General features: G+C 35.0%; 1 protein-coding gene across 1 annotated transcript in view; it reads left to right on the plus strand.

Moving 5' to 3' along the window:
* The window catches only part of LOC134527431 (protein regulator of cytokinesis 1-like), a 236,415-nt gene that overhangs the window by 88,540 nt on the left and 122,143 nt on the right, over positions 1–25,732 (plus strand). Inside the window, exons 8-9 of the mRNA XM_063360107.1 lie at positions 7,132–7,355; positions 17,423–17,570. Coding sequence (XP_063216177.1) covers positions 7,132–7,355; positions 17,423–17,570 — 372 coding nt within the window. The remainder of the gene's footprint in view (positions 1–7,131; positions 7,356–17,422; positions 17,571–25,732) is intronic.

Genomic DNA, 25,732 nt, shown 5'->3' on the forward strand with positions numbered 1-25,732 from the left:
GCCTACTGGGTTGCCTCCCTTTGTTTCTAACTTTGTAAAGAAAGGTAATTGTATGGTGCACTTGATGGTTGTCACGTGCTGTTGCGTTTTCGGCACCTTATGAAGTTATGACAAGAAATGTTGAAGTGACAATAACGCCTGCTAGTCAGGGCCAGGCTGAGTTGCAACCTTTTTTGTTTTTGTGTATTTTTCGAAAAAATATTGATTAGAAATTCGACCCCAAGCGTTGGCATTGGCCTAGGGCAGGGGTCGGCAACCTTTTGAGTCGGAAGAGCCAAAAATTACAATTTACAAAGTTTCAAAGTTTTTAAAGAGCCACAAAAATTTTTCTTGTCAACAATAAATAGTACTTGCATAAATAAAGTTTTTTGATAAGAAAACTAATCTATTTATTCATAATAAATATTTATTCATATATAAGTAGTGTTTTTTTCACAACAAATTAGATAATATATGGTCTTATTAGATAAAAACTTATTATATATGTAAAAAATTAAAACAATCAAACACTTACTTAAAGCACTAACTTGTACTTCAAAAACAATTAATTGCGCAAACACATTCAATGGGAGCGTTGGCTTTGCATGGTTTTAGAAAGAGTGGATAAATTTGGCTCATATCTTGTGGTTTTAAGTTTCAAACACGACTCTAAACTTTCATTTGTTAGTTGTCTTCTTACTTTACATTTAATTATATTCATGCAAGAGAACGCTTGCTCGCACGAATATGTCGATCCGAAGATAGTCAGCAACTCAAATGCCAATTTCTTCACCTCACTGTAGCAATCAGGAAGACTATTCCATGCGTCAAATATAAGTGCCTCAACTCGCGGCATTTCTTTTAAAGCTGTCCACTTTTGTTGCGTTACGTACATACATTTCTGAACCTCCAACTCTTCCAACTTGCTTTTCAACTATGTAAATTTTCCACTCCACAAAGCTTTACTTTTTAAATCGAATAATTGCATTTCTAGAGATCCAGTATCAACTACAAATGGCTCAATGTGGATTTCGTTACCATTTGTGTTGAGAGGATTTACTATGAATGCTAGAGTGGTTTTTTTGGTTTTGAATTGTTGAAATCTGTCAGCAAATTCATCTTTAATTTTTTTTATAACTGTGCTGAAGTATTTCGTGTCAACAGTTGCACTGGTTTTATCACGATATTGCTTTAGAAATTTAAAATGAAGTAATTTACCGCTCTGAATATCTTCTGCAAAAATAATTAATTTTTCTTCGAAACTAACCAATTCTTCTACCAAAACATAGGCTGGGTTTCCCTTTCCTTGCAGTTTTAGATTCAGCTCATTTAATTTCGCTGTGATATCCACCATAAAGTGAAATTTTTGCAACCATTTGCCGTCCTCTAATTAGGGTGATTAATGCCTTTTTCATTGAGGAATGTATTTATTTCATTCAAGCACAAAGCAAAACGTTTCAACACCTTACCTTTGAAAAGCCATTGCACTTTATTGTGAAGAAGGAGGTCGGAATACTGAGTCTCCATTTCGTTTAAGAATTCTTTAAACTGACGATGGTAGAGTGCTTTTGACAAGATGCTGTTAACAATCGTGATTACCAAATTCATGACCTCAACTATTTCGGCCAGAAATATTTGGGCACAAAGTGCTTCTTGGTGTATTATGCAGTGAAACGTAAGAATTTCGTGGTTTATTTTACTCTGAAGAATCGTTGTTGTCCCTTTATTTTTCCCTGTCATACTTCTGGCTCCATCAGTTGCTATTGAAACGATTTTATTTAAATCGATCTTATTATCTTCGAGGCATTTTTGCACGGCATTCACTATATCTTCCCCTCTAGTTTGTCCCGAGAGTGGTAAAAATCCTAGAAGTTCTTCTTTTGGACCTTGGGAAAACATATACCTAACAAAAAGGCAACTTGTGCCGTGTCTTTTATGTCGCAAGACTCATCTATAGCAAGTGATAAGGAAGAAGCCAGTTGAATGTCTTCCACCTGCAAATATGTTACATTTGAAGAAATTTTTGCCTTTCTGTCTTGTACTGTTTTAGCGGATAGTGGCAAATCTTTGATTTTTTTCAAGATTTCTGGTTTGTTTTTGAAATCACGAAACAATTATTCAGATGCACGTATGAAGCAATCTTTGACATACAGTAAGTCCTCGGTTTACGTCGGGGTTACGTTCCTGAAAACCGCGACGTAAATAGAAACGACGCAAAATGAGCCATGTTTCATGCCACCGGCCGACCACGGCCCAAAGTCGGCCGGAAGCGCTGGCATACAGACGTGACAACGGGCAATTTTATCAGCAAATGACAACCGACAGCGTGGGAAACAAGTCCAACTAGTACTTCTCAGCTTTATAGAATGGTTATTTAACCAGCTGCTTTATTACCTTTATTGATTGAAATATAAAAACAGATATATAGTCGTTTGGAAGACATCTTATGAAGAAAAAATCATAAATTGCAGTGAGCTGATACTGTAGGCCTACTACAAACGGCACGTTTAAAACTCCGGCCAACTCAATGATATCATAGCGACTGAAGTGTAGAGCTGTAGCAAACCGTATGTATTCGTTACTGAACTGAGTAACGGGTGCGGCATCTAGTAACGAGTAACGAAACGTTACACACGAATGCATTTCGTTACTCGCATTTTTCGTATGTTTTACGCATGCGCGCGCTTATTCGTTACAAAGAACGATGTTTGTTTATTAAGGAAAGTATAATTTGGAAATTCGTCGTCCAAGTTTTTTACTGTTTATTAAAAGTATTGTGTGTGTAGACAAAGTTTGAGATTGGAACAGAAACAACGTAAGAAAGTATTTTTTACAAATTATAAATATGTATGTTTTTGTTTTTTATTATCGCGTATTTTCACGTTTTTTGTTCTTATCTTAAAAGAGATATTATAATAAAGCTGCTCTAATGAGATTTTATTGTTTCTTGGTTAACAAAAGCTGTTAATTATCAAATACTTTTAATTGTTTATATTCGATTTATTATTATTTACGCGACGTCATACTGTACGCGTACGAAATACGACTCGATTCGTTGCTGTTACATAACATAGCATGTTATGCGGTATCAGAAGTAATGAGTAACGATACGAAAGTAACGAGTACTAATTGTTATAGTAACGAATACATACGGGTACACTTTTTTTATTTACTTTTACACCTCTACTGAAGTGCCAAGTAGTTGGACGAAAAGGGGTAGGAGAAAATGCTGTGTCGTTGCGGGAAGTAGATAACACTTTTACGTGCGAGATACGTGGGTGGCCGAGCGGGCGGGCTGGTAGTATTGCATCACCGCGCGGAGAGCAGCGGAGAGCAGGAAGCGTCCCTCATGATGTATGATAAGATAAGGCGGTGAACGTGTAGCTTACGCTACATAGCATAAATTAACTACCGAAGGAAACAAAGAATTATAAACGAATTATATACGGTGTTTTGGTTAAAATAAAGATTTACGGTCATTGTAAACGACGTTATTGTGAATCGGCGACAACTTAAATTGAAACATGAGTACTCAAACATTAGCGACGTTAATCCGAAACGACGTAAATCGGTACGACGTAAATAGAGGACTTACTGTACTCACAATCTGTGAATAGTTTGCCTTTTTTTGCGATTTCTAGTGATGCAGCGAAGCTTGCCAGATTAACATTACTTGTAAATTGCGTCCAGTTACTTAACATGGAACTTGATTGCTGTTTTTGTTTTTGGAGCTCGTCGACAGCTTTATTTCATTCTTCACCGGCTGGATATTTACTAGCAAACTGAGTATGTTTTGTAGTGAAGTGTCTCTCTAAATTTAATTTCTTATTGTGTGCGAGTTTTTCGTGGCAAATGAGACAGGTCGGAAGGCCATCTGAGTTGCATATGAAAGCGAACGACTCCGTCCAATCCTGATTGAATTCTCGATGCCCTTCTTCAGTTCTTCTCTTTTTTTTTTTTTTTTTGTAGATGCCATGCTTGCGGTGAAGCTCTAATAAATAATTTTTAAAATTATTATTTGGGTATACAAAACAGCAGATGACAAGTTTTGCAATTATTTACTATTTTAATAAAAACACTTTCGCTGTAATATCAAAAAGTGTACTTTGTTTCTTTTTTGACACTTCTTATTGACTTCAAAAAAGGTGTTAGGTATCTTATTTAAAAAAAAATATGTATAACATGTATATTAAAAATATAATACTTATTATGTTACCTAGCTTTACTTCGGTTTTTTATTATTATTATTATTATTATTATTATATGTACATACATACCCCTGAGAAGATAATTCGCTTCTAACTCTTCTACTTGAAACAACAAGCTATACATCACAGCCAAAGCACTGGTGAAGACGCCAAACTGTCTTGCGTCGAAACGAATTAAATCCTACATAGAAACATCCGATGACGGCGTCATTCGAGAGCTTCCGACGGACCACAGAACAAGGAGGGAGATATAGAAGTGCGACTCATATGTTGGAAACTGATACCATGTTTGCGCGTCAAGTGGCGCTATCTGTTGGGTGGGCCCGTAAGTACTAGTAAAACCAAAAACCTCGGGCGGATGGATAGCTTTAAATTGATAATTTAACTGCTTGATGACATATTGTTTAGTAAAATATAACAAGCGTGGAAAAAAACAGGCTTACTACTGGTTTGTAATATAAAAAAAAGTATTTTCTGTATAAATAACCTGGTGATGCAGTATTTCTGGTACGGAACTAAAGAGCCACAGCTTCACATCCAAAGAGCCGCATGTGGCTCGCGAGCCGCAGGTTGCCGACCCCTGGCCTAGGGTGACCGTCATCATCCACCCGGGATAAATTCCACGGGATGGCGTACCTGGTTAAGTAGACTTAACCAAGGGACTTAATTTTTTTATATCAACCATCATGAAGCTATGAAGTTCAGCTGGAACTGTGTTGGTACATATTGTAATCTTGTTTTATCAGAAAGTAGTCAGATAAATAATAAAAAAATTTTTAGAAACAGAAAACTTTTCAGATTAACAAACTTTTAATCTGAGAATGGAACTGTGATTAGTTAGGTGTATAAGTTGTGATTTTTTTTAAAAAACAATAAATAAAATAAGTTTAAAACATATCTTTTATTTTTTCAAAATAAAAACTTAATCAAATAACTCACTTAGGTTAAAAGACATAACTTAAAAACAATCTTCAAGTCACTACATACAACAGTAAGATTTAAAGTGTCTTGTAATATTTGTGGGTTTTTTAGCTGGGCCAACCTGGAATGTCTGGTCATAAACAAAATATTGCATAGAGAACTCAAAATATCAAACTCAATTGTGTAGTTTTCAACATTCGGCTATTTGCATACACATACACTAAGTTTAGTATTGAAGCATATTACCTTTAGTGGTGTTGCCATGTTTTTAAACAGCATGTGTTGCAGATGGGTAAAAACCAAACAATAGTTAGAAAAATACTGTACACAATCATTTTTCATTGTTTTCTTGCAGTCTTAAGGCTCAAATTATTATTTAAGTTGATGTAAGTTTGTGGTTAAATGTAAATTTTTCAGTATTCTGAGTGTTTGGAGGTGAATTCTCAGTGTTTTATATAAAAAGTAAACATTTGTTTTTCCTTTCACTAAACATCAAAATTTGAATTAAATTTTGCATTATCGCAAATGTGATAAATTCATGTCTTTATTTACAACAAATGTTAGAACTTTTTTTTTCTTTAATTGCAGTGTAACTCTCCCGAAATCATAGAATGTGCTCAGATAACTTATCTAAAAAGGGACATACCATTATTTTAGATGAAATTGTATGCACTTTCTATTAGTGGTTTTATCTATCCTACACTGAAGTAAGAAAGATGAATCACTAATATTTTATTTCAAAATTCACATTGTTTCATTTCAACATCCTATAATGTTTGTAACAACCATTTTTTAATACGTACAATTTTTACCAGGTAATAAAGACAATTTTTATTACAGAATATAATAACCATACATGTTGTTTTATTGAATAATCATTGCATTCTCATAACTTTTGCACTGTTTTTTTAGGTTGTCAAATTTAGGGAAAATAATTTTCTGATAAAAGTTGCATTGTGTTTTCGATCTTGCTGTTAGATTCCAAGCGCTTTGTTTGGGTAGTGAACATGGCCTTGCCACAAAATCACAGTGCAACAGCAATCAGTTTTCAAGTTGCTGTCAAGCAGTGTAGTAGTTATGGTGGGAAAATACAATCATTACAATTACATTAAAACTCATTTAAGATGTAATGTGATTTCCGTTCAATACGGTCAAATGTTTCGGTCCTGCCATTTTCTCCATAAGGTGTACGTTAATTTTTCCCATGTAAGATGTTCCCCATAATTTCATTTCCCCTATGAAAAGATTTATTTTAAAGTTGAAATGCATTATTTGTTAAGGATATTACCACTTATTTAATTAACAGATATACAAAGTTGTTCAATGTGTAAATTATGTTTAAGAAACTTTTCAAACGTTATAATCTTCATCGAGATTATTTGTTTGTCGTCGCTGAGTAGCGCATATAAAAGTTTAGCCAGCTCTAGTTGGCATCATTCATTTTGGGTTGCATTGGTGCCCATATAGAGTGCGTGCACATAGTCATTTATCAGTATCAATAGCTTGCTGAGTAAACTACATTTGATAGCCCACGCTCTTTCGTGGTTAGTACGTCCTACGACAATAGTTAGGTATTTTTATTTCTGCACCTATCACTACGTTAGTTCCGGTTCACACTTGGTTCACAGTTCTTGTTTTCCTATTTTAAATTTAACAAAATATTTTTTTTTGTGCAGGCGAATTAATTTAAATTATTTGGCGTGCTTTTGTATACTCCGCTTTTTAATTAAATTACTTTGTATGCAACATGTTTTGTTTTAATGAAAAACTTAACCTGAACAAAAATGCTTTTCTCACATAATATTCGCACCCCTACTTTTCAATCTTTTTTAGCATAAAATGTGGTACAATTATGCGATAAAACACTGTATTGTACCAAACAAAATGGTTAGCGATAGAACTCTTAATTTCTTGGGACTGTGAATACACTTTAACACTGTTTTAATGAGAGTTTTGTTTTACCAGTCTTTTTACCAAAGAGATTTCACTATATAAAATTTGTTGGCATGGTTGTGTTTTTCAGTTAAAAAGTGAACTGACTCGGCTGGAGGAAATAAAACGTCAGAACATAAAGAAGTTTGTGGAGTACGCGAGGAGGGACTTGGAAGAGTGGTGGCAGAAGTGCCACTTGTCGGAGCAGCAGAAGCTCAGCTTCATCCCCTACCACTCGGACTGCTACACCGAGGACTTGCTGGAGCTGCACGAGCTGGAGGTGCAGAAGCTCAAGTATTTCCACCAGTCCAACATGTGAGTGACATCAATAAGTAGTATGTGGAAGCAAAAAAAATATGTTGTGTTTTAGTGCACAGTCATATAATAATATGCAAGGTTGTGTATGAAATAAATTAAGTTGCGAGAAAACTATTCCAGCTATTGGGATGGCAGAGGCTGGACTTTATTTCTTTCAGAAAATAGCATATTACATGAATTTTTTTTGGATTAGATTGTCAGGTAAATTTGAAATTTTGGCTGGGTAAAGTCTGGGAAATTTTATTATAGATTTGTATGGACCCCCTTTTACAATTTTAAAAACTTATCCATATATTTTGGCATGACAAGACGTGAATCATATCTTATCAATTATCAAGCTCTTATTTCTTGTTGCAACCTGACTGACATTTACAGACAGACTCCAGTTTGTAAGTGCCGGGTGACTACAACTGTCATAATAATTACCCTACTGCACAAATTTTGACTCCAGAATATGTCAGTTCATCAGGGTGGCCACCAGCCTTAAATACTCATAAAATTGCTTCATCTGGAAAAAACCTGGAATTACTTTTTGCCAGGAATTTCATATATCACTCTTCGCAGACAATATTTCTGCTAGTTTTTCAGGTTATGTCAAACCCAGACCTTTCATGATATTACAATTTCATTTCAATATAACAAAATGCCAGTAATAGTTTTTACTGTTTGCTAATTGGTGGTAGTTCTGCTTTAAAGTGGGGTAGTCAACTTTGATTAATTTTAATGACCATGGCCATATTGAACATTGGCAGCTGATCACCAAACAATTGAATATATTTATTGTTCTTGCACATTTGCATTGTCAAGATGGAGGTCGTGTTATTTTACAGAAGTTTTTAGGCTCAGACCAGGACCTGTTACTAGATAGGGCCTATGATGCACTTAATTTACACTATTGATTTATGTGTACCAACATCTCAATGTCATTCATTACCAGAGCTAATTATAAATATTTTTATAATATGACTAGCTAAACCCGGCCACTCTTTGCTGTGGCACAGTTTAATATTAATTCATTGTTTAATTTAATATTTTACTGTGCATGGCTGTGGAATGTAATAGAAGAAATAAAAATGTTTTTAGCTTAAATATTTTTATTGTAAAGCTAATGGAAGGACTACATTCCTTGTTTTCCCATTTTTTGCATAAACATATCGATCAGATGGTTTACCGACTCTGGAGCACCCGACATATAACTGTCCATGAGAGAAGCATTCATTTTCTAAATTCAAACCGCACACTTGCAAAGATTGTCCTTGTGCTTTATTGATGGTCATAGCGAACGCAAGGCGTATTGGAAATTGAAGTCGTTTGAACTCGAACGCCATATCTGTCGGAATAAGTGGCATTCGTGGAAGTAATACGTCTTCACCTTTATGAAGTCCAATCAAAATTGTTGCTTCAATAAGATTATCCATTAATTTTTTAACTACTAATCGTGTACCATTACATAATTTAGGCTGACAGATATTTCGAAGCAATATAATTGGCACACCAATTTTCAAATTCAAAATATGTGGTGGTAATCCTGGAACATCGAGTGAATTGAGAAATTCCGTTGGAAAGTTCACTGCTTCATTTTAGTGCACTACTGAATCAATAGATTTGTATGTCATTGTTTCACCTTCGATTCTGTTTATAATACTATTGTTCATATCGTGTACGTCAACATTTTTAGCCGCTAGAATGGCTCTTTCGCTCAACCATGCATGATTTTTGAATTTTGTTTCGATGTTTTGGAATACCTTGTCTACTAATTCCTCTTTTGAATCTACGATGTTGCATAAATCAGATGATAAGCTGATTTTTCCTGTTTCTGGATTTGTAGGTACAGTGCCGTTACCAACTTCAATTAATTGTCTTGAAAATATGACTGCTGTTGGATCGTTCTGAAGTTTAACTTGCATATTCGTGGTTAAATGCATTTTTTTTACTGTGCTCCAAAAATTTGAATATTTTTTAATTTAAACGTATTTTTATCAATAGAGTCGAAAGAATATACTTTCAAATTAAATAAAGTTTTTTATTCTTTCTTGAAATATATATATATATATATATATACATATTTGTGTAAATTATAGTCGTCAAGGCACAATGGTCGAGTAGCCTGATGTGCTTGAACTTCGACAATATGGTACAGCATCGTCGAGCGTGGTCACAACTAAGTTGGGTGACCATGATATTTAGTTATAGAAACTTTTTTTTCCGACTTTTCCGGTGGATTTTCCCAAACTTTTATTTCATATAAACACTCTTCTGTTAAGATGCAATGTTCTGTAAAAATTTCAATCCAAACCATCGTATACTTTCCGAGTTTTGCGGCCAAATACATACGGAAGCTAAATTTTTATATATATAGATTTGTGAATATACTGTAATTTTATCTTCATAATGTTATTATTTTGACTTGTATAACATTTTAGTGTTGAGGAAATTATTTCTAAAATGTTTTTAGGTTTTTCATAATGGTGCTAGATATAGGTTGGAGACCTTGATTTTTTTTATCACTCTCATGAAAAGACAGTTTTTTGCACATGCCTGTCTGATGCTTTAAAAATAATAATTAGAATGATAACTATTAAATAATATGTAGCGCTTTTAATGTAAAGGCATCGGGAGACCTCGCTAAAAGTTTATTTTTAAATACTAATATTTATGTTCATTTTTGTGCTCCTAAGTGTGTTTTAATTGAACAGTTGATTCATTGAAGGCAATTATTGAAACAACTAGGTTAACCTAACATGCTCTAAAACTATCAACAAACACAACCTTCTAATAAAATGTAATGAAATTTTTTGTCATGAATATCAAAAGACAGAAATACAAATTAGGCAATATTTATTGAAATATATATTTATTAACACATATAAACTTCTACTGAAAGTGACCTGTCCTCATATCATTCAGGACGAAACTAAATTTCTTTGTTTTTATGCTGTATGTTTGGTAGTGTCAGAATCACTAGTGGCTGATTTCAGAGAAAATAATACGGAATCATGTCTTCACATGGGAGTGAAATTTCTGTTTACTTATATATTCCTTCGTTTGGACATAGAGTGAATACGATTTTAATTACATACAAAGGGCACCCAACTTAATGATATATTCATTGCTTACAGGATGTTAATTTTACCTAAAAAAAAAATTGTTTTCCCAAATTAGTTTCAATCAAATTTTTTGTATAGCTTCCAACCAATTTTATGTTATAAATGATGCCATAATGCCCACAATCTTCTTTCCTGTTTTAGTTTGTACAGATGACATACTACAGTGAATAATAGTTGTAGTTTGTGAAAAATGTAATTTCGCCAAAATGCTATTCAGAAGAGTAATGCAGTAGACTCCCAATTATCCAGGTGCAGATTAACCATGCCATATTTCTATAAACCATGAACACAAAAATAATTTATGACTCTTTAATTCTGTGCACGCACAATGGCAACGCACTTGTGTAGCATTAAATACAATGCAATAAATTAGTAAGGCAACAAATTAATAAAGTGACAAAACATAAAACAATATTTTGCTCTTTCCTCAATAGCTATTCACTTCCTTCATTGTATATATATTTCCGATGATGCCGGAGTTTCAGCCAACATTTGTATTCTGCTATCCTGCATGTCAGCAGCAGCTCTGGAGTCTGTAGAGTAGTGATATGTAGAGTCCCGGAAAATTAGCATTTTAAAATGTATATTTTAGCATTTTAAAAATGAAATTTAGCATTTTGTAGCATTTTAAAAAGTGGAATATAGCACTTTGTAGCATTTTGAAAAAACACGATTTTATATATATTTAAAAAAAATTGAAAACATGTCACACATCAAAATATAAGAATACCTACTGATAAATGTTAGATAAACAGTATCCAGGTAAATAACATTTTAATAGGTTGACAAAGAATGAATCATTAAATATAGTTTTTACATAGTATGTTAAATAACTTTAGCATGTCCAACACATCAATGTAATTTTTTTTAAAAAAAAGGGCACATATTTGAATGCATTTGCACAATCATGAATTGAAACTGTGCCACGTGGCATCATTTTGATTAAATTTCATTAGGGATACACCACATTTCACTTGTGGAACACAATTTGCAAAGAAAACTCTGCACCGGAACTACCCATATAACCTTTCCCCATGAGCCACGTGAGGGGTATTGCTGTTGTTAACAGACTGTACCAGTTGACCTTGGTGACTTCCTCTTGCTCTCACACACAGGCTGGCTGGGCTCACACTATCTCTCCTCCTCTTTCTAATAATTACTTACTCACACAAACACACCTGCTGACTGGGCTGGCTCGGCTTGCTAGTTCCCTCTCTATCTCTTCACCATTCTTATCTCTTACCAACACACCTACACACACTTGGCTTGCTGGCTGGCTACCGTCACAGCAGTGCAGTGGAACCTTGCTACTACGAGAGCTGACAATGGCGAGAAAAATCCTCGTAACTACGAGTATTCGTAATAACTGAATATATAAGATTTAAGTCAAAGTTAAAATCCTGAACATTCCCAAAATGTCTTCATGTCGCACAATATCTCGAACACGGTACCTTGTAGTGAAAAAACGCATATATGATTCTATTAAAGTACACTTATTTCGTTATAAATGGGTTCTTTTGATGCTTTTTCATGTAATTTTTCTTCATTTTATTTATTTAATTACATTTGGGTACATATAACTCAAATTGTATTGTACTAAGTGGGTTTGTTTTGTTATATTAGGTTTCCGACTCAGAATACTATTAAGTGTTTTTAATTTACCTAACATAACCACTCTTTAAAATGGTTAATTACTGGTAAACTACTTGTATCACAATGCCCTCTTAGATAATAATTGGAAAATATGTCAAGAAGTAACAAAAAAAAAGGACTTGAAATTTTTAATATAATTTTTGCGGAAAAGTGGCTCTCCTTTGTAATTACTGCATCTAAATTTGGTAATTTACCTGTTTGCTACTATATATATATATTTTTTTTACATAATCTCATAATGTTTTTACTCTCGGTGAGTTTTGTACATGGATAGTAAACAACTAGAAATACATATAGAAATACAAATATTTTTGGGTTATATTTAGTACTATTATTTTATTAGTTATATGGATCCAATGAATTTTATCGTGTTGGATTAGGAATTTTACTTGTATCCAGCAATAAGAAAAATGAACATAATAAAGTATATTATTTTTTATTGTAAAGTTTTTGCAAAAAATTTTTTTTTGCAGTGGTTTTAGATCATATGAGAACCGATACGGATATTTAGATGCTTTTGTTATTTAACATTCATAATAAGGGTATTTAGTTGTTCGAGATCGTTAACATCTGACTTTAATATAAATCTGACCAATCATGATAATTTAATGAATTGCATAAGCCAAGAAAGTTGAAATTTATATAATTACGGAATACAGAGGGTAATTTATTGTAGCCATTGACAAAGTTTATAGAGAAATTGATATTTTATGGTGGGTGGTATATATCTTCTTTGACAACCACATCAACTGCAGGAGATATTATGCATGGAGATAAATTTTTAAAGCATAGATTGAGAAGATTTTTGTAAAATTAGGTGTTGTTGCATTGATTTAAGTCAAGATTAGACATAAAGTTAATCAGATACTTAGCGCATTAGATTACATACAGTGTAAATTTTATATAACGACACTTAATGGACTGAGCATTTTTCAGCACTATAGAGAGTGGTCGTTAAATGGAGAGAAATAAAAGATATCATTTTACTATTTTATAATAATATGTATTTACTAATATAGTTCACATTTTACATGACTATAAAACCATGATAGCATCGCTTAATCCAGATCTTTGTATTGAGGTTGCTTGCAGAATTTTTTCTTTGTTTTTCCATAGTGTAGACACGGTAGAGCGATTAAATCTAAAGCATCTTCCAACATCACTGATCTTTTCTCCCGCCTCTATTGAACATATTAATAAAACTTTTTTGTCAATACACAAAGATTTTCGTTTACTGGCCATGTTTACAGTTCGAAAGTCTTTAAGCAACTGTAATAATGATAACGTGTAACAACTTGACAAAAGTCTAGTGACCAAGGTAAACATGTGCAAGTTCATCATACAAAAACAAAAGAAAAAAATTTCTTAGAATCTCCGGTACCTCAGTCGAAGTAAACACGTGCTGGATAATACAACAACAAAACAGCAAACAAAATAATGTACACAGCTGCAGTTCTTATCACCTTTGGCAAGTTAGAAAGTACTGCTTAATGATTTATAATGCCGTATTGTTGTCGTTAAATAGAGTGAGCGTGATGCTATATAAAGTGTATTATTTTATAGAAAACAAGGTAAACCAACCAAAGTCGAGCAATTTTGACGTTTTAAGGAGTTTTTCATTAAATCGAGTGACAGTTATAAAGAGTTTACACTGTATTTATATTATGCACATGCAAGATATGAGAGGTGTTATTGTTAGACCAGTCAACACCAGGAACATTGAAATTGCCTAATAACACAATGTCATCTAGGCAGTTTAAATTTTTTTCTTCTAGAGATTCAAAATAGGTAGAGTATAGAGAAGGCGATGTGTCTGAGGATAAATAAATGTTGCAGAGAGTCATAAATTTAGTTGGAGATAATTAGATTTTTACCCAAACAGGTTCTATACCAAGATAATCATATTTATTTCAGTGTTGGACTGATAAAATTTTATTTTGTTAGTTGCTATCAAAAAACCACCACCTCTCTTTTTTATATGAAAAGAATGTATTTCTATCATTACTAAAAATTGCAAATTGGTTAGTGAAATAATAAGAATTAACACTATAATTGAGAATTTACAAGATTTCCATAGAATTCTTTCAACTTGGTTTGCAAACCTCTAACATTTTGATATGCAATAGAACATTCGTTTGAGATGTGATGCATTGGAGAACTAGTACTGTGCTCCTCCGGACATCACTGTAGACATTGAAGCATTTGCAAAGGAAGTCGGGTGGAGGGCAATCACTACTAGCTTTAGCCAGCTCGATACTGGAAAAGCATTGAAAATGACCATAATAGAGTTGTTTGTGATAGGATGAATAAAATAATTTCCTGCAAATTGTTCAGGGTGTAGCTTGCCCTAAAAGTGGCTTAGCAGTCATCCACATGGCCATAACACAATATTGTTTATCCTAATGAAATGAAATCTTCATGATCTGATCAGAAACGTGAAAAGGAAGCATATAAATTATACTTAGTCCGTAACTTAGCTACAGTAAGTCCTCTATTTACGTCGTACCGATTTACGTCGTTTCGGATTAACGTCGCTAATGTTTGAGTACTCATGTTTCAATTTAAGTTGTCGCCGATTCACAATAACGTCGTTTACAATGACCGTAAATCTTTATTTTAACCAAAACACCGTATATAATTCGTTTATAATTCTTTGTTTCCTTCGGTAGTTAATTTATGCTATGTAGCGTAAGCTACATGTTCACCGCCTTATCTTATCATACATCATGAGGGACGCTTCCTGCTCTCCGCTGCTCTCCGCACGGTGATGCAATACTACCAGCCCGCCCGCTCGGCCACCCACGTATCTCGCACGTAAAAGTGTTATCTACTTCCCGCAACGACACAGCATTTTCTCCTACCCCTTTTCGTCCAACTCCTTGGCACTTCAGTAGAGGTGTAAAAGTAAATAAAAAAAGTGTACCTGTATGTATTCGTTACTATAACAATTAGTACTCGTTACTTTCGTATCGTTACTCATTACTTCTGATACCGCATAACATGCTATGTTATGTAACAGCAACGAATCGAGTCGTATTTCGTACGCGTACAGTATGACGTCGTGTAAATAATAATAAATTGAATATAAACAATTAAAAGTATTTGATAATTAACAGGTTTTGTTAACCAAGAAACAATAAAATCTCATTAGAGCAGCTTTATTATAATATCTCTTTTAAGATAAGAACAAAAAACGTGAAAATACGCGATAATAAAAAACAAAAACATACATATTTATAATTTGTAAAAAATACTTTCTTACGTTGTTTCTGTTCCAATCTCAAACTTTGTCTACACACACAATACTTTTAATAAACAGTAAAAAACTTGGACGACGAATTTCCAAATTATACTTTCCTTAATAAACAAACATCGTTCTTTGTAACGAATAAGCGCGCGCATGCGTAAAACATACGAAAAATGCGAGTAACGAAATGCATTCGTGTGTAACGTTTCGTTACTTGTTACTAGATGCCGCACCCGTTACTCAGTAACGAATACATACGGTTTGCTACAGCTCTACACTTCAGTCGCTATGATATCATTGAGTTGGCCGGAGTTTTAAACGTGCCGTTGTTAACTTTATCGTGATTAAATGCGTTTGTAGTAGGCCTACAGTATCAGCTCACTGCAATTTATGATTTTTTCTTCATAAGATGTCTTCCAAACGACTATATATCTGTTTTTATATTTCAATCAATAAAGGTAATAAAGCAGCTGGTTAAATAACCATTCTATAAAGCTGAGAAGTACTAGTTGGACTTGTTTCCCACGCTGTGGGTTGTAATTTGCTGATAAAATTGCCCGTTGTCACGTCTGTATGCCAGCGCTTCCGGCCGACCTTGGGCCGTGGTCGGCCGGTGGCATGAAACATGGCTCATTTTGCGTCGTTTCTATTTACGTCGCGGTTTTCAGGAACGTAACCCCGACGTAAACCGAGGACTTACTGTACTTTAACATGGTTTAAATTTAGCTGATTGGTGATATATTTGACAATTTCATACTGAATGATCCAGACTTGTGACAAATAATACAATAGTTTTTTTTTTTCTTCAATGTGGGCTTCCCTACTGTTTTCAGTGAAGGAATGATCCTGATTCCCATTTGCATTGGTGTTTTTTTGCGCTCCTGGACACGTTTCTCATCAGAGTTTGTATTTGACCTAAACTTTTGTCTGTATTGTATGATGTTGAAACTATCTGGATCGTGGTCGGCGTTCTGGGCGTTGACACTGCTGTTGACAGCGCGCTTAGACGAAAGTGGGTCAGGGCTGCTGTTGCTCGTGACGGCAGGAGTTTTCACACTTTCACGTACAAAATTTTTGCCTTTCGAGCCACCAGATGAATTCATGACAATTTCACTATATGACCTTTACATTTTGCAAAATTAAATTTTGTTTAATGTCGTGAAGTTCTTGCTTAATTTCAGCAGTTTCAGATCGTTAATCCAAAGGTTTTGAGAATAAAGTTTTCATATTTAAGGTCGTCAACTTTGGCACAAAGAATCTCTATGGTTTTTAAAAGATCTTCTAATTATAGAGCTTCAGGCTGGAGATCTTAAATCAGAGGTTTTACACAAATGATGGGCTGGTAGCGGTTTTCTTGTGCGGTGATTTAAACATTAAGTGATTCAACAGATTTGTTTCTAAAGAAAAGTATTATTAGGCTGTAAGTCGAACCCCAGGAAATCAAACTGATTCAAAGGTGATACGTTAATGTTGACAGCTCACCATACAGTTGAAATGTTGGATGGGCCGATTCAGGCTAGGTGAGGACCGCTCACACCTCCATTGGTATGAATGCTCGAATGAGATAAAGTAGCTTAGTAATTTCCAAATGAAAATGTGAATCTTAAAAAAAATTTAAATGATTTTGGAAACCATTAAAATATTTTCTAATACTTTAATAAGTAGCCTATGTTTCAGAAATAATCCAATAAGGATACCTATGAAATTTAACCTGCCATGTGACAATGTAAATTAAATCATTTGTGGTTGGGTAAATAGTTTGGATATATTATTTGAAGAATAATTTTTTTTAAGTTTCGTTAGCTCTGAATCAATAATACATTTGTTAATTTTTTTTTTGTTGGAATATAAGTATACGTCCTTGTTATTATATATCTTTATATCGACATCTACAATTTTTGTAGTTTCACCATCAAGAAAATTCCTTGAAAAACTGATAAAGGTGTTTGTATTCCAAAATCCAAGTTCTTCCTATTCATGCAGTAATTATTATTGTGAGGCATTTATTATATAATTTTTCAATTTTTTTAAATATTTCATCATGCTTTTGTTTACAGTGATATATTTCAACTTGTGGAAGAACGACAAAATTTGTGGGACAGAATGCTTTATATTGAAAACTGCACTCATGATAAAAACCGCCTGTTTGGTAACAGAGGTGGAAAGTTATTACAAGAGGAGCGTGAACGCAAGAAAATCCAGAAGGTTTGTAGTTACAGTAGAACCCTGTTATGATATTCCTGCTTATAATGTTTTCGTGTTTATGTCATATTTATTGAAGTCCCGACAATTTCCCCGTAAGGACAATATATTTATTTCATGCATATAATTTTTCATGAATGGCACATTTCCTGCTTATAATGTTTGCTTTCTAACATTCAATATGTGGAAAAATAAGTTTTAAAAACTTAAACCTAAATATTCCAACACTTATCCCATTAATGAATTGTAACATGTTAAAAGGCTTTCTTTACACTTTGCGTATGTTTTTGTGTACAACCACTGTTTTGTTCCAATAAGATTGTATGCAAAGACAAAATGTAAGTGTGCCAGAACAATAGCGTTACACATTAATGCTGACTAATGCTGTGTATTCAATATATCGAAGTCACACAAGGTTCATAGTTCTGTGTCTGTGGGTACCCTTTTCTTGGGAGGGGGAGGGGGGAGAACAAATCATTCCATTCCTTGCCATTCTAGTGTGTTTTCAGATGTACTTACATAGTCCTACAATATTTTAGTTTCCAACTATTCCATGATGACAAAACAAAATGTAGTTTTGTATTGCTGATAAAAAGTAATTTTTTTCATTCGTAGGTAGGAATCCCAAAATTACTCATTTTCAAGTTGGTAAGGAATTGGAACTAGGCATTCCCACTCTAAATGTCTTCTTCACGAATTGTGAGAGAATTTTACAGAACTGTTACAGTGTGTCTTTAAATACAAATAAGATAGAAGTTGAAAGTACAATGAAGTTGAAAAGTTGTTAGCTTGGTTAAGAAAATTTGAGCATCGAGTGTACCCATAAGTGGTTTTAACATTAAATTAGTTTACGTAGCTAGATGAGTCCATTGGTAAATAAATTAGTTCAAACAATTACAAGTGCTAAATTGATATTTCCTGCTTATAATTTTTTATCCTTATGCCCCCTTGATAAACATAAAGAGTTCTACTGTACTCTGTTTGTATTATTTGACTTTACTACCTTAGCCTGTCAATCTCATATTCAAAAGGCTGGAAGTTGTATTTAACGTACTTTTTATGTGTTATTTTCGTGCAGATTGCCAAACAAAATATGCTGGGAAAATGTTATGATTCCATTCTATTTTACAAGCATGTTTATTGCTAATTATTTTAGTAATTTTTATCTTATAAAATAAGTGTTATTGACAAATAATTTGAAATTAAATTTCTTCTGAACCACTTCACTTTAATACTGTGGTGCTGTAGTGTCAACCATGTGGGCACAGCAGCCTCTTGTAACAGGTTACAAAATTGTGCCTGGCTAAGACAACTGTTCCTTGCATATGAAGAAAAACACTTTGATATTATCTCATCTAAAGTTGCAGGTGGTGAGGTGTAAAGTTATATTATTAAACTGTTTTAAAACTGTTACTTGTTGTATTTAAATATAAGCTTTTTAACTGAATTTTAAATTTTATTCTTCTCACAACAAAAAAAAATTACATGTCCTTCACAAGATAGGTCCAAAAGTAAACACTCACTCACTTTTGCAGATTGCTACTCCCAGTCCTGTGCCTTCACGAAATAATGTCTCTAGTCACTATGTCATCTAGGTAAGAAAAACAAGGGAACTAAACCTACCCCACATATCTGAGACTTAATGTCTAATTGAAATGTCTGAAACTTGCGGAAGAAAACCCTCACAATGTCATAAAAATATTTTTCGAGCCGTCGGACGGCACAACTTCTGGCACAGTACTCAAACGACTGGAGAGGCTATATGACCACTTGCAACCACACAAGGAACAAGCATTCACATGACCTCAACGACCAATCACATTGTACAAAGACACAGCAGTATACAAATACAGTACACTCCCTATTTAACGCGGTTGTCGGGGGACATAACTTTTACCCGCGTTGTTGCATAACCGCGATGTTTCAATGTGACCGAGGTCAAAAGGCATAAAACACCGCCTGTGTTCTAATAGGTCGGCAAGCACGCACAGTATAGACGGCACGCCTTTGTGCGGACTTTGCATCCGCAGTTTTCACTAAACGCGGGTGAAAAAATAAAAATAATAAATTTTAAAGATAAATATTAAATGTTGAATTGTTTTTATTTTTCCGCGTGCCGCGCACAGTTTGTCGCACGGCCTACGAGCGCGCCACACGCCGCCATACACGTGCGGCACACAAGCTGCTGCCAGTCTCGTGGTGTCAGCCACAGTATCTGCTTCGTCAGTGTCCGTAACAAAGTAAGTGCAGTGTGTGCGGTTACACACGATTCTGTGGTCGAAGTCTTCTAAAAAGAAAGGCCGTAGTGATACTTCAAACCGAATATGAATCGCAAAGTACCGAGTTTGATTGGCAAAATAAAAATTCTATATTTACTTACAGATAGCTTGTCTTTTGCAGAAGTAGGCCGCAGATACAGGAAAAAACGATTCTAGCATTCGTACAATGAAAAATAAAGAATCGTCTATCGTGTCAAGTGGTTAAACTTTATTATCCATGCTTACAGTAAATTATAAATGGTCACGTGTGGGAAGCAAAAATTGTGCCAATTTAATTTTAGCACAATCAGTGACGCCGTATTAAAAACCGTGTTAAACTATGTCTTTACTTATTTCACCAAACGCTGTGTCGAGTTGCTGAGTGTGTGTGGCTCGGATCGGCAAGTGTTATATTCCCCAGCCTCTGGTTAAAGGTCGGGAGACCGTTACACATAAACATTTCCGGGACTTGTTTACTACCTCACGGCAAAAGTGGTACAGTATGGTTCACGTAAGTATTGGACCACTGGGAATTCCTGGGCAAAGATTAAAAATACGCTAGCTGATTTACTTTACCATTTAATGTTAAAACATTATACCAAAGTAAAAAGATGAATGTGTATAATACAATGAATTACCCAATAATATTACGTCTGTAGGTTTAAGTTGTAACAAAACATTTATATACAGATGTCCAGTAAAGTACCAATTAAGATTCTGGAGTGGAATTTTAAACACCGGACTACCTGATTTTGCCTTGTACGCAGGGACGCTGTTCAGTCAAGTGACTCATGCTCTGCCTGTGTGCTGCGTGAACACATTCCCTCCCCCACTCTCCCTCGCCATGATTCTGCCCGCTCTAATATCTACCTCTCTCCTCCCAGCGCTTGCCAACAACCAAGCCTATCCAACATCAATCCCCAGCCGAGTCACGCTGGATAATGTCGCTGGACGGTGGGCTTTATCAGGTCCCCTGCTTCATTTGTGAGATAAAGCGACGTTAAGAAATAGTCTTTCAGAAAATATCACTGGGCTGGATTGGACCATAATTTGAAAACCCTACAAGATAGAGGAATAATGTACGGAGATATCTTGTTTAGAATTTCACTGCGGACATTTTCTACGCCTAGGCCTTTTTCTGCCTGATGCTTTGTTTGTTAGTTACAACGCAAAATTATCCTAATCGGCTATCAACCATTTATTCCATTATTATTCATTTCTGACTGGGGGACATGGTTTGACCCGCGATATACCCGATTCCGCGATCAATCGGGGCGCGATATACCGGGAGTTTACTGTACAGTAAGTCCTCTGTTTACGTCGGGGTTACGTTCCTGAAAACCGCGACGTAAATAGAAACGACGCAAAATGAGCCATGTTTCATGCCACCGGCCGGCCACAGCCCAAGGTCGGCCGGAAGCGCTGGCATACAGACGTGACAACGGGCAATTTTATCAGCAAATGACAACCGACAGCGTGGGAAACAAGTCCAACTAGTACTTCTCAGCTTTATAGAATGGTTATTTAACCAGCTGCTTTATTACCTTTATTGATTGAAATATAAAAACAGATATATAGTACATACTGTACGTAAGAGCAGGTAGCGTCCCTCATGATGTATGATAAGATAAGGCGGTGAACGTGTAGCTTACGCTACATAGCATAAATTAACTACCGAAGGAAACAAAGAATTATAAACGAATTATATACGGTGTTTTGGTTAAAATAAAGATTTACGGTCATTGTAAACGACGTTATTGTGAATCGGCGACAACTTAAATTGAAACATGAGTACTCAAACATTAGCGACGTAAATCGGTACGACGTAAATAGAGGACTTACTGTATCTCTAATCTTGCAATGAGGCTTTTCTGGTAAAAAATAATAAAACATGAAAAATCTCAGAGTTCTTTCTGATTGGCTGGGTAAAAATGTGATTATTTTACCATCTCCTATGGGAGCGAACATCTGCAGATTTTCGTATCTTAAGAATACATACAGAATACACCAGAACTTCTTGGCAGCTGAAAAAAAATTGTGAAAAAATTGGCACCGCCTTGTCTTGTACGTGTGTCTCTTTCTTCCTACACAATGTTCCAGAATCATCATTATAGCTTCTATAGAATTCCAAAATATAGGTTGAAAGTTATTAAAAGACTGAAAAAAACACTTAACACAAATATTACCTAGCAAACAAAGGGAAAACCAGTAAAAATATGCAGGGTGGACACGCGACTGAGAATTGGGAAATCATGAATTACCTGGGAATTTTTTTGGTACTGTGAAAACCATGAGAAACCCGTGAAGTCTTAAAAGCCATCGGGAATTGTTTAACCAGCAAGTTGAAAATAGCTTATTTTTAAACTGCTCGTGCCTGCAAACTGTGAAACATATGCCATTTTTGAGTGCTGTTTGAGTGCTGTTAACAGCTCAGTTGAAAAACTACACTCCATGCCTACAAACTGTGTCACTTATACCGTTTTTGAGCGTTTATTGGCGAACCTCCGCAGTAGACGTGAGGAATGAGACATGTTAAGATAACACTATCGGTTGCAGATGATTAGCTGCACGTAGTGTTAGGCGCCATCAACTAGTTTCTACTATCAAATAATCAATCATTATTTGTACCACATTATTAAATAACTATTTGATAGTTTTAGTCAAATAACTTTTATTTGCTGCAAGCTGCAACTGTGTTATTATTGATGACTGAATATGTCGGAAGGACTCTAAACTGTTCCAATTACTATTCACTCAGCAAATATGATTGTTAAACTATAATTACCAGCAAACAGACTGCACATGTTTTAATGCCAGTGGGGAAAACAAATAGGTGAAGAATCATTAAGAAATTCAAAACTAAAATAAAAATATAGAAAATTCAACACAATGTGCTATGAAGTGTGGCAGGACTATAATCAGCAAATCTGTGAGGGCATCGGTATGAAGTGAGTGACTTGTAAAACTACCTTTCAGAAGTAGGTTAACCTCAACTTGTGAAACTGGCAACCTCAGGTAAACATGAAATAAATAATTAATTTTTATATTAGTTGTAAGTTAAATTAAATTACAAATTTGGGTTTACTAGTTATTCTATTAAGTGGTTCCTACTTCAGTTCTATAAATTTTTTTCATTTTGACATCTGATTTAGGTCATCTGTAAAAGGTCATTCATAACCAATGTTTCAAATGAATTCTAAGTAGCTTACCTAGCGTAACAAACTGTCCACTATTTTAAAATATTTTAAATGCAGCAATCTATTCCAACTGTTTATTATATGATATATGATAAGAGCTAATCTAACCACTAAGAGTTGTAAACTAGGTACCTGTAAACAAATGGGATGATTGGAAATTGTGTCAGGGAGTAAAAATGCAACTTATAACATTTCTAGAAAAGAGGCTTTTTTTCGTAATTACCAATTAATTTCAATAGGGTGAGTTCTGCTGAGTAAAAAATATTATATTTTGGAACTAATTTTTCATTAAAAGTGATGTGAACAGATGACATTTAACTTTATTATCTCTTCCAATGCCTACACAGCCACACACACCAAACTAGAAGAAGAAAAACATCACAGATGTGGCTGTGTAGGCATTGGAAGAGATAATAAAGTTAAATGTCATCTGTTCACATTGCTTTTAATGAAAAATTATTTCCACTAGGTCATGGGCCCAGGAGTGAAAAGAAAAACGTCAGGGTGTCTGCTTGAGCCGAGAAAGTGTATTTCGTCCCGCGAAATGGTCATGTATATATTCTAAACAACACGCTGTGTTGTATCGTGTCACGTCAGAAGAATCACTTAACAAAGATGAGTGCTTCAGGTTCGGGAGTGCCTATTGTCGAAAAACTAATTGGAAGAGAAAATTACTCCACATGGAAATTCGCGTGAAGGCGTACCATGATGATTTATGGAATGTGATAGAAACGCCGAAAACTTCAGACACAGGCGACGTTTGGAAGAAGAGAGATCGGAAGGTCCACTCTTGCTTTATTCTCTTCGTGGACAAGACGAACTACTCGCATATCCGTGACACAAAAACCATCGTGGAAGCTTGGAAGGCATTAGAAAACGCATTCGTGGATACTGGCCTCACAAGACGAGTTGGTTTGCTGAGAAACCTAGTCACAACCAGTTTGGAAAAACTTAGGTCTATTGACAACTATTGTGACAAAATCATTACGACTGCCTTTAAGTTAAACAAGATAAACTTCAAGGTTAGTGAAGAGTGGATAGGAACACTACTTCTTGCAGGATTGCCAGACCACTATAAGCCCATGATAATGGCTTTAGAAAGTTCTGGGACTCCAGTAACCGGGGACTCAAAGTAAGGTTGCTCCAAGATGTTAAGAGTGAGGCTTGGAACACTACAGAAGAGTCAGCATTGTATGCAAAAAGATATTCACAGAGAAACTTCAAGTATTTCAAGTGCAACAAACCGAATCATCTGGCAAAAAATTGCACACAACAAATGGACAGTAGCAGCAACACAAGCAAGAAGTTCGTGCCAAAAAGGGTGAGCCGAAATATACCAGAGGAACCGAAGGAAAAAAACCTTCTTAGCTGCATATTCCAACAAAGTACACTCATAAGATTTATGGTACTTAGATTCGTGCGCCTCAGCACACATCACTAACAGTGAAGCTAAGCTACATAACCTCAAATCTGCCAGAGTTGGTGGCAAGTGCTTCTGGTGATGCCAGTTTAGAGTTCCATAATCAAGATGAAGTAGTCAGAGTTAAAGCGAAAGACGTGTTGCATGTAGCAAACTGTTGTCAACTTGCTCTCAGTAAGCAATTTCTTAAAAAAAGGGGCATAGTGTAATTTTTAACAAAAGTGGAGGTTATGTACATGAGGATTCAACAGTAGATCTTGTTGCCACTGCCTACTTGAAAAACAGGATATATTGCATGAACACTTGAGAGACAAAACAGTTTCTATGCGGAGAAGGCTAGAGAAAGTTTATTTTGACATCATAGGTTAGGCCACCTGAATCGAAAGGGCATGCGAAAACTTTTCGACTTATCAGAGGGCCTAGACAAAAACATAGTTCAAGACCCCTGTGAACTATGTATAGTGGTTAAACAGTCACACACACCATTTGGACGAAGCAAAGTGCCTTCTGACAAGGTATTGGATCTCATTCATTCAGATCTCTGCGCTCCATAGAGACAGTCAATTGGTGGGAGTAAGTATTTCTTGACCTTCATAGATGATTTTTCTTGAATGGTGTATGTTTATTTCCTGAGCGACAAATCATAAGTGACTAAGACATTCATGGAATTCAAGGCCATGATTGAGAAACAAACTGGTGAAAAAAATCAAGAAACTGACATCAGACAATGGGAAGGAATACGTGAATGATGAAATTCGAAGTGAAGGGAATATTCACCAACTCACTGTGGTTTACACCCCACAACAAAACAGGGTGGTAGAGAGAACTTATAGGACCGTGGTGGAAAATGCACGGACTATGCTTATCAATGCTGATCTACCAAAACCTTTCTGGGCAGAAGCGGTTTCCATGGCAACCTACTTGATAAACAGATCCCCTTCTGCTGCCTTAACTCAAAAGATGCCTTATGAAGCATGGTATGACAGGAAACCATCCCTTTCACATTTGAAAGAAAGAAGTGGGATCAAAATCTAAAAAGCTTTTGTTTGTCAGTTATTGTGACTCAACAAAAGGGTATCTGTGTTTCGATAGTGACAACAAGACCATCACAATCAGCAGAGATGTAATTTTTTTTTTGAAAATGTAGGCAAAATAGAAGAAAAAACACCACTTGAAAAAAATACAATTAAAAAACCTGAAAGTGAGGTCCTGCAGAGTGAAGATCAAATTTCCTGCACAGCTGAAAACGAAAGGATGACTGATAATTTGATAATAGTGATGAAGAACCAT

This window comes from Bacillus rossius, chromosome 1 (genome assembly GCF_032445375.1).
Source record: "Bacillus rossius redtenbacheri isolate Brsri chromosome 1, Brsri_v3, whole genome shotgun sequence".
Classification (NCBI taxonomy): Eukaryota; Metazoa; Arthropoda; class Insecta; order Phasmatodea; family Bacillidae; genus Bacillus; species Bacillus rossius.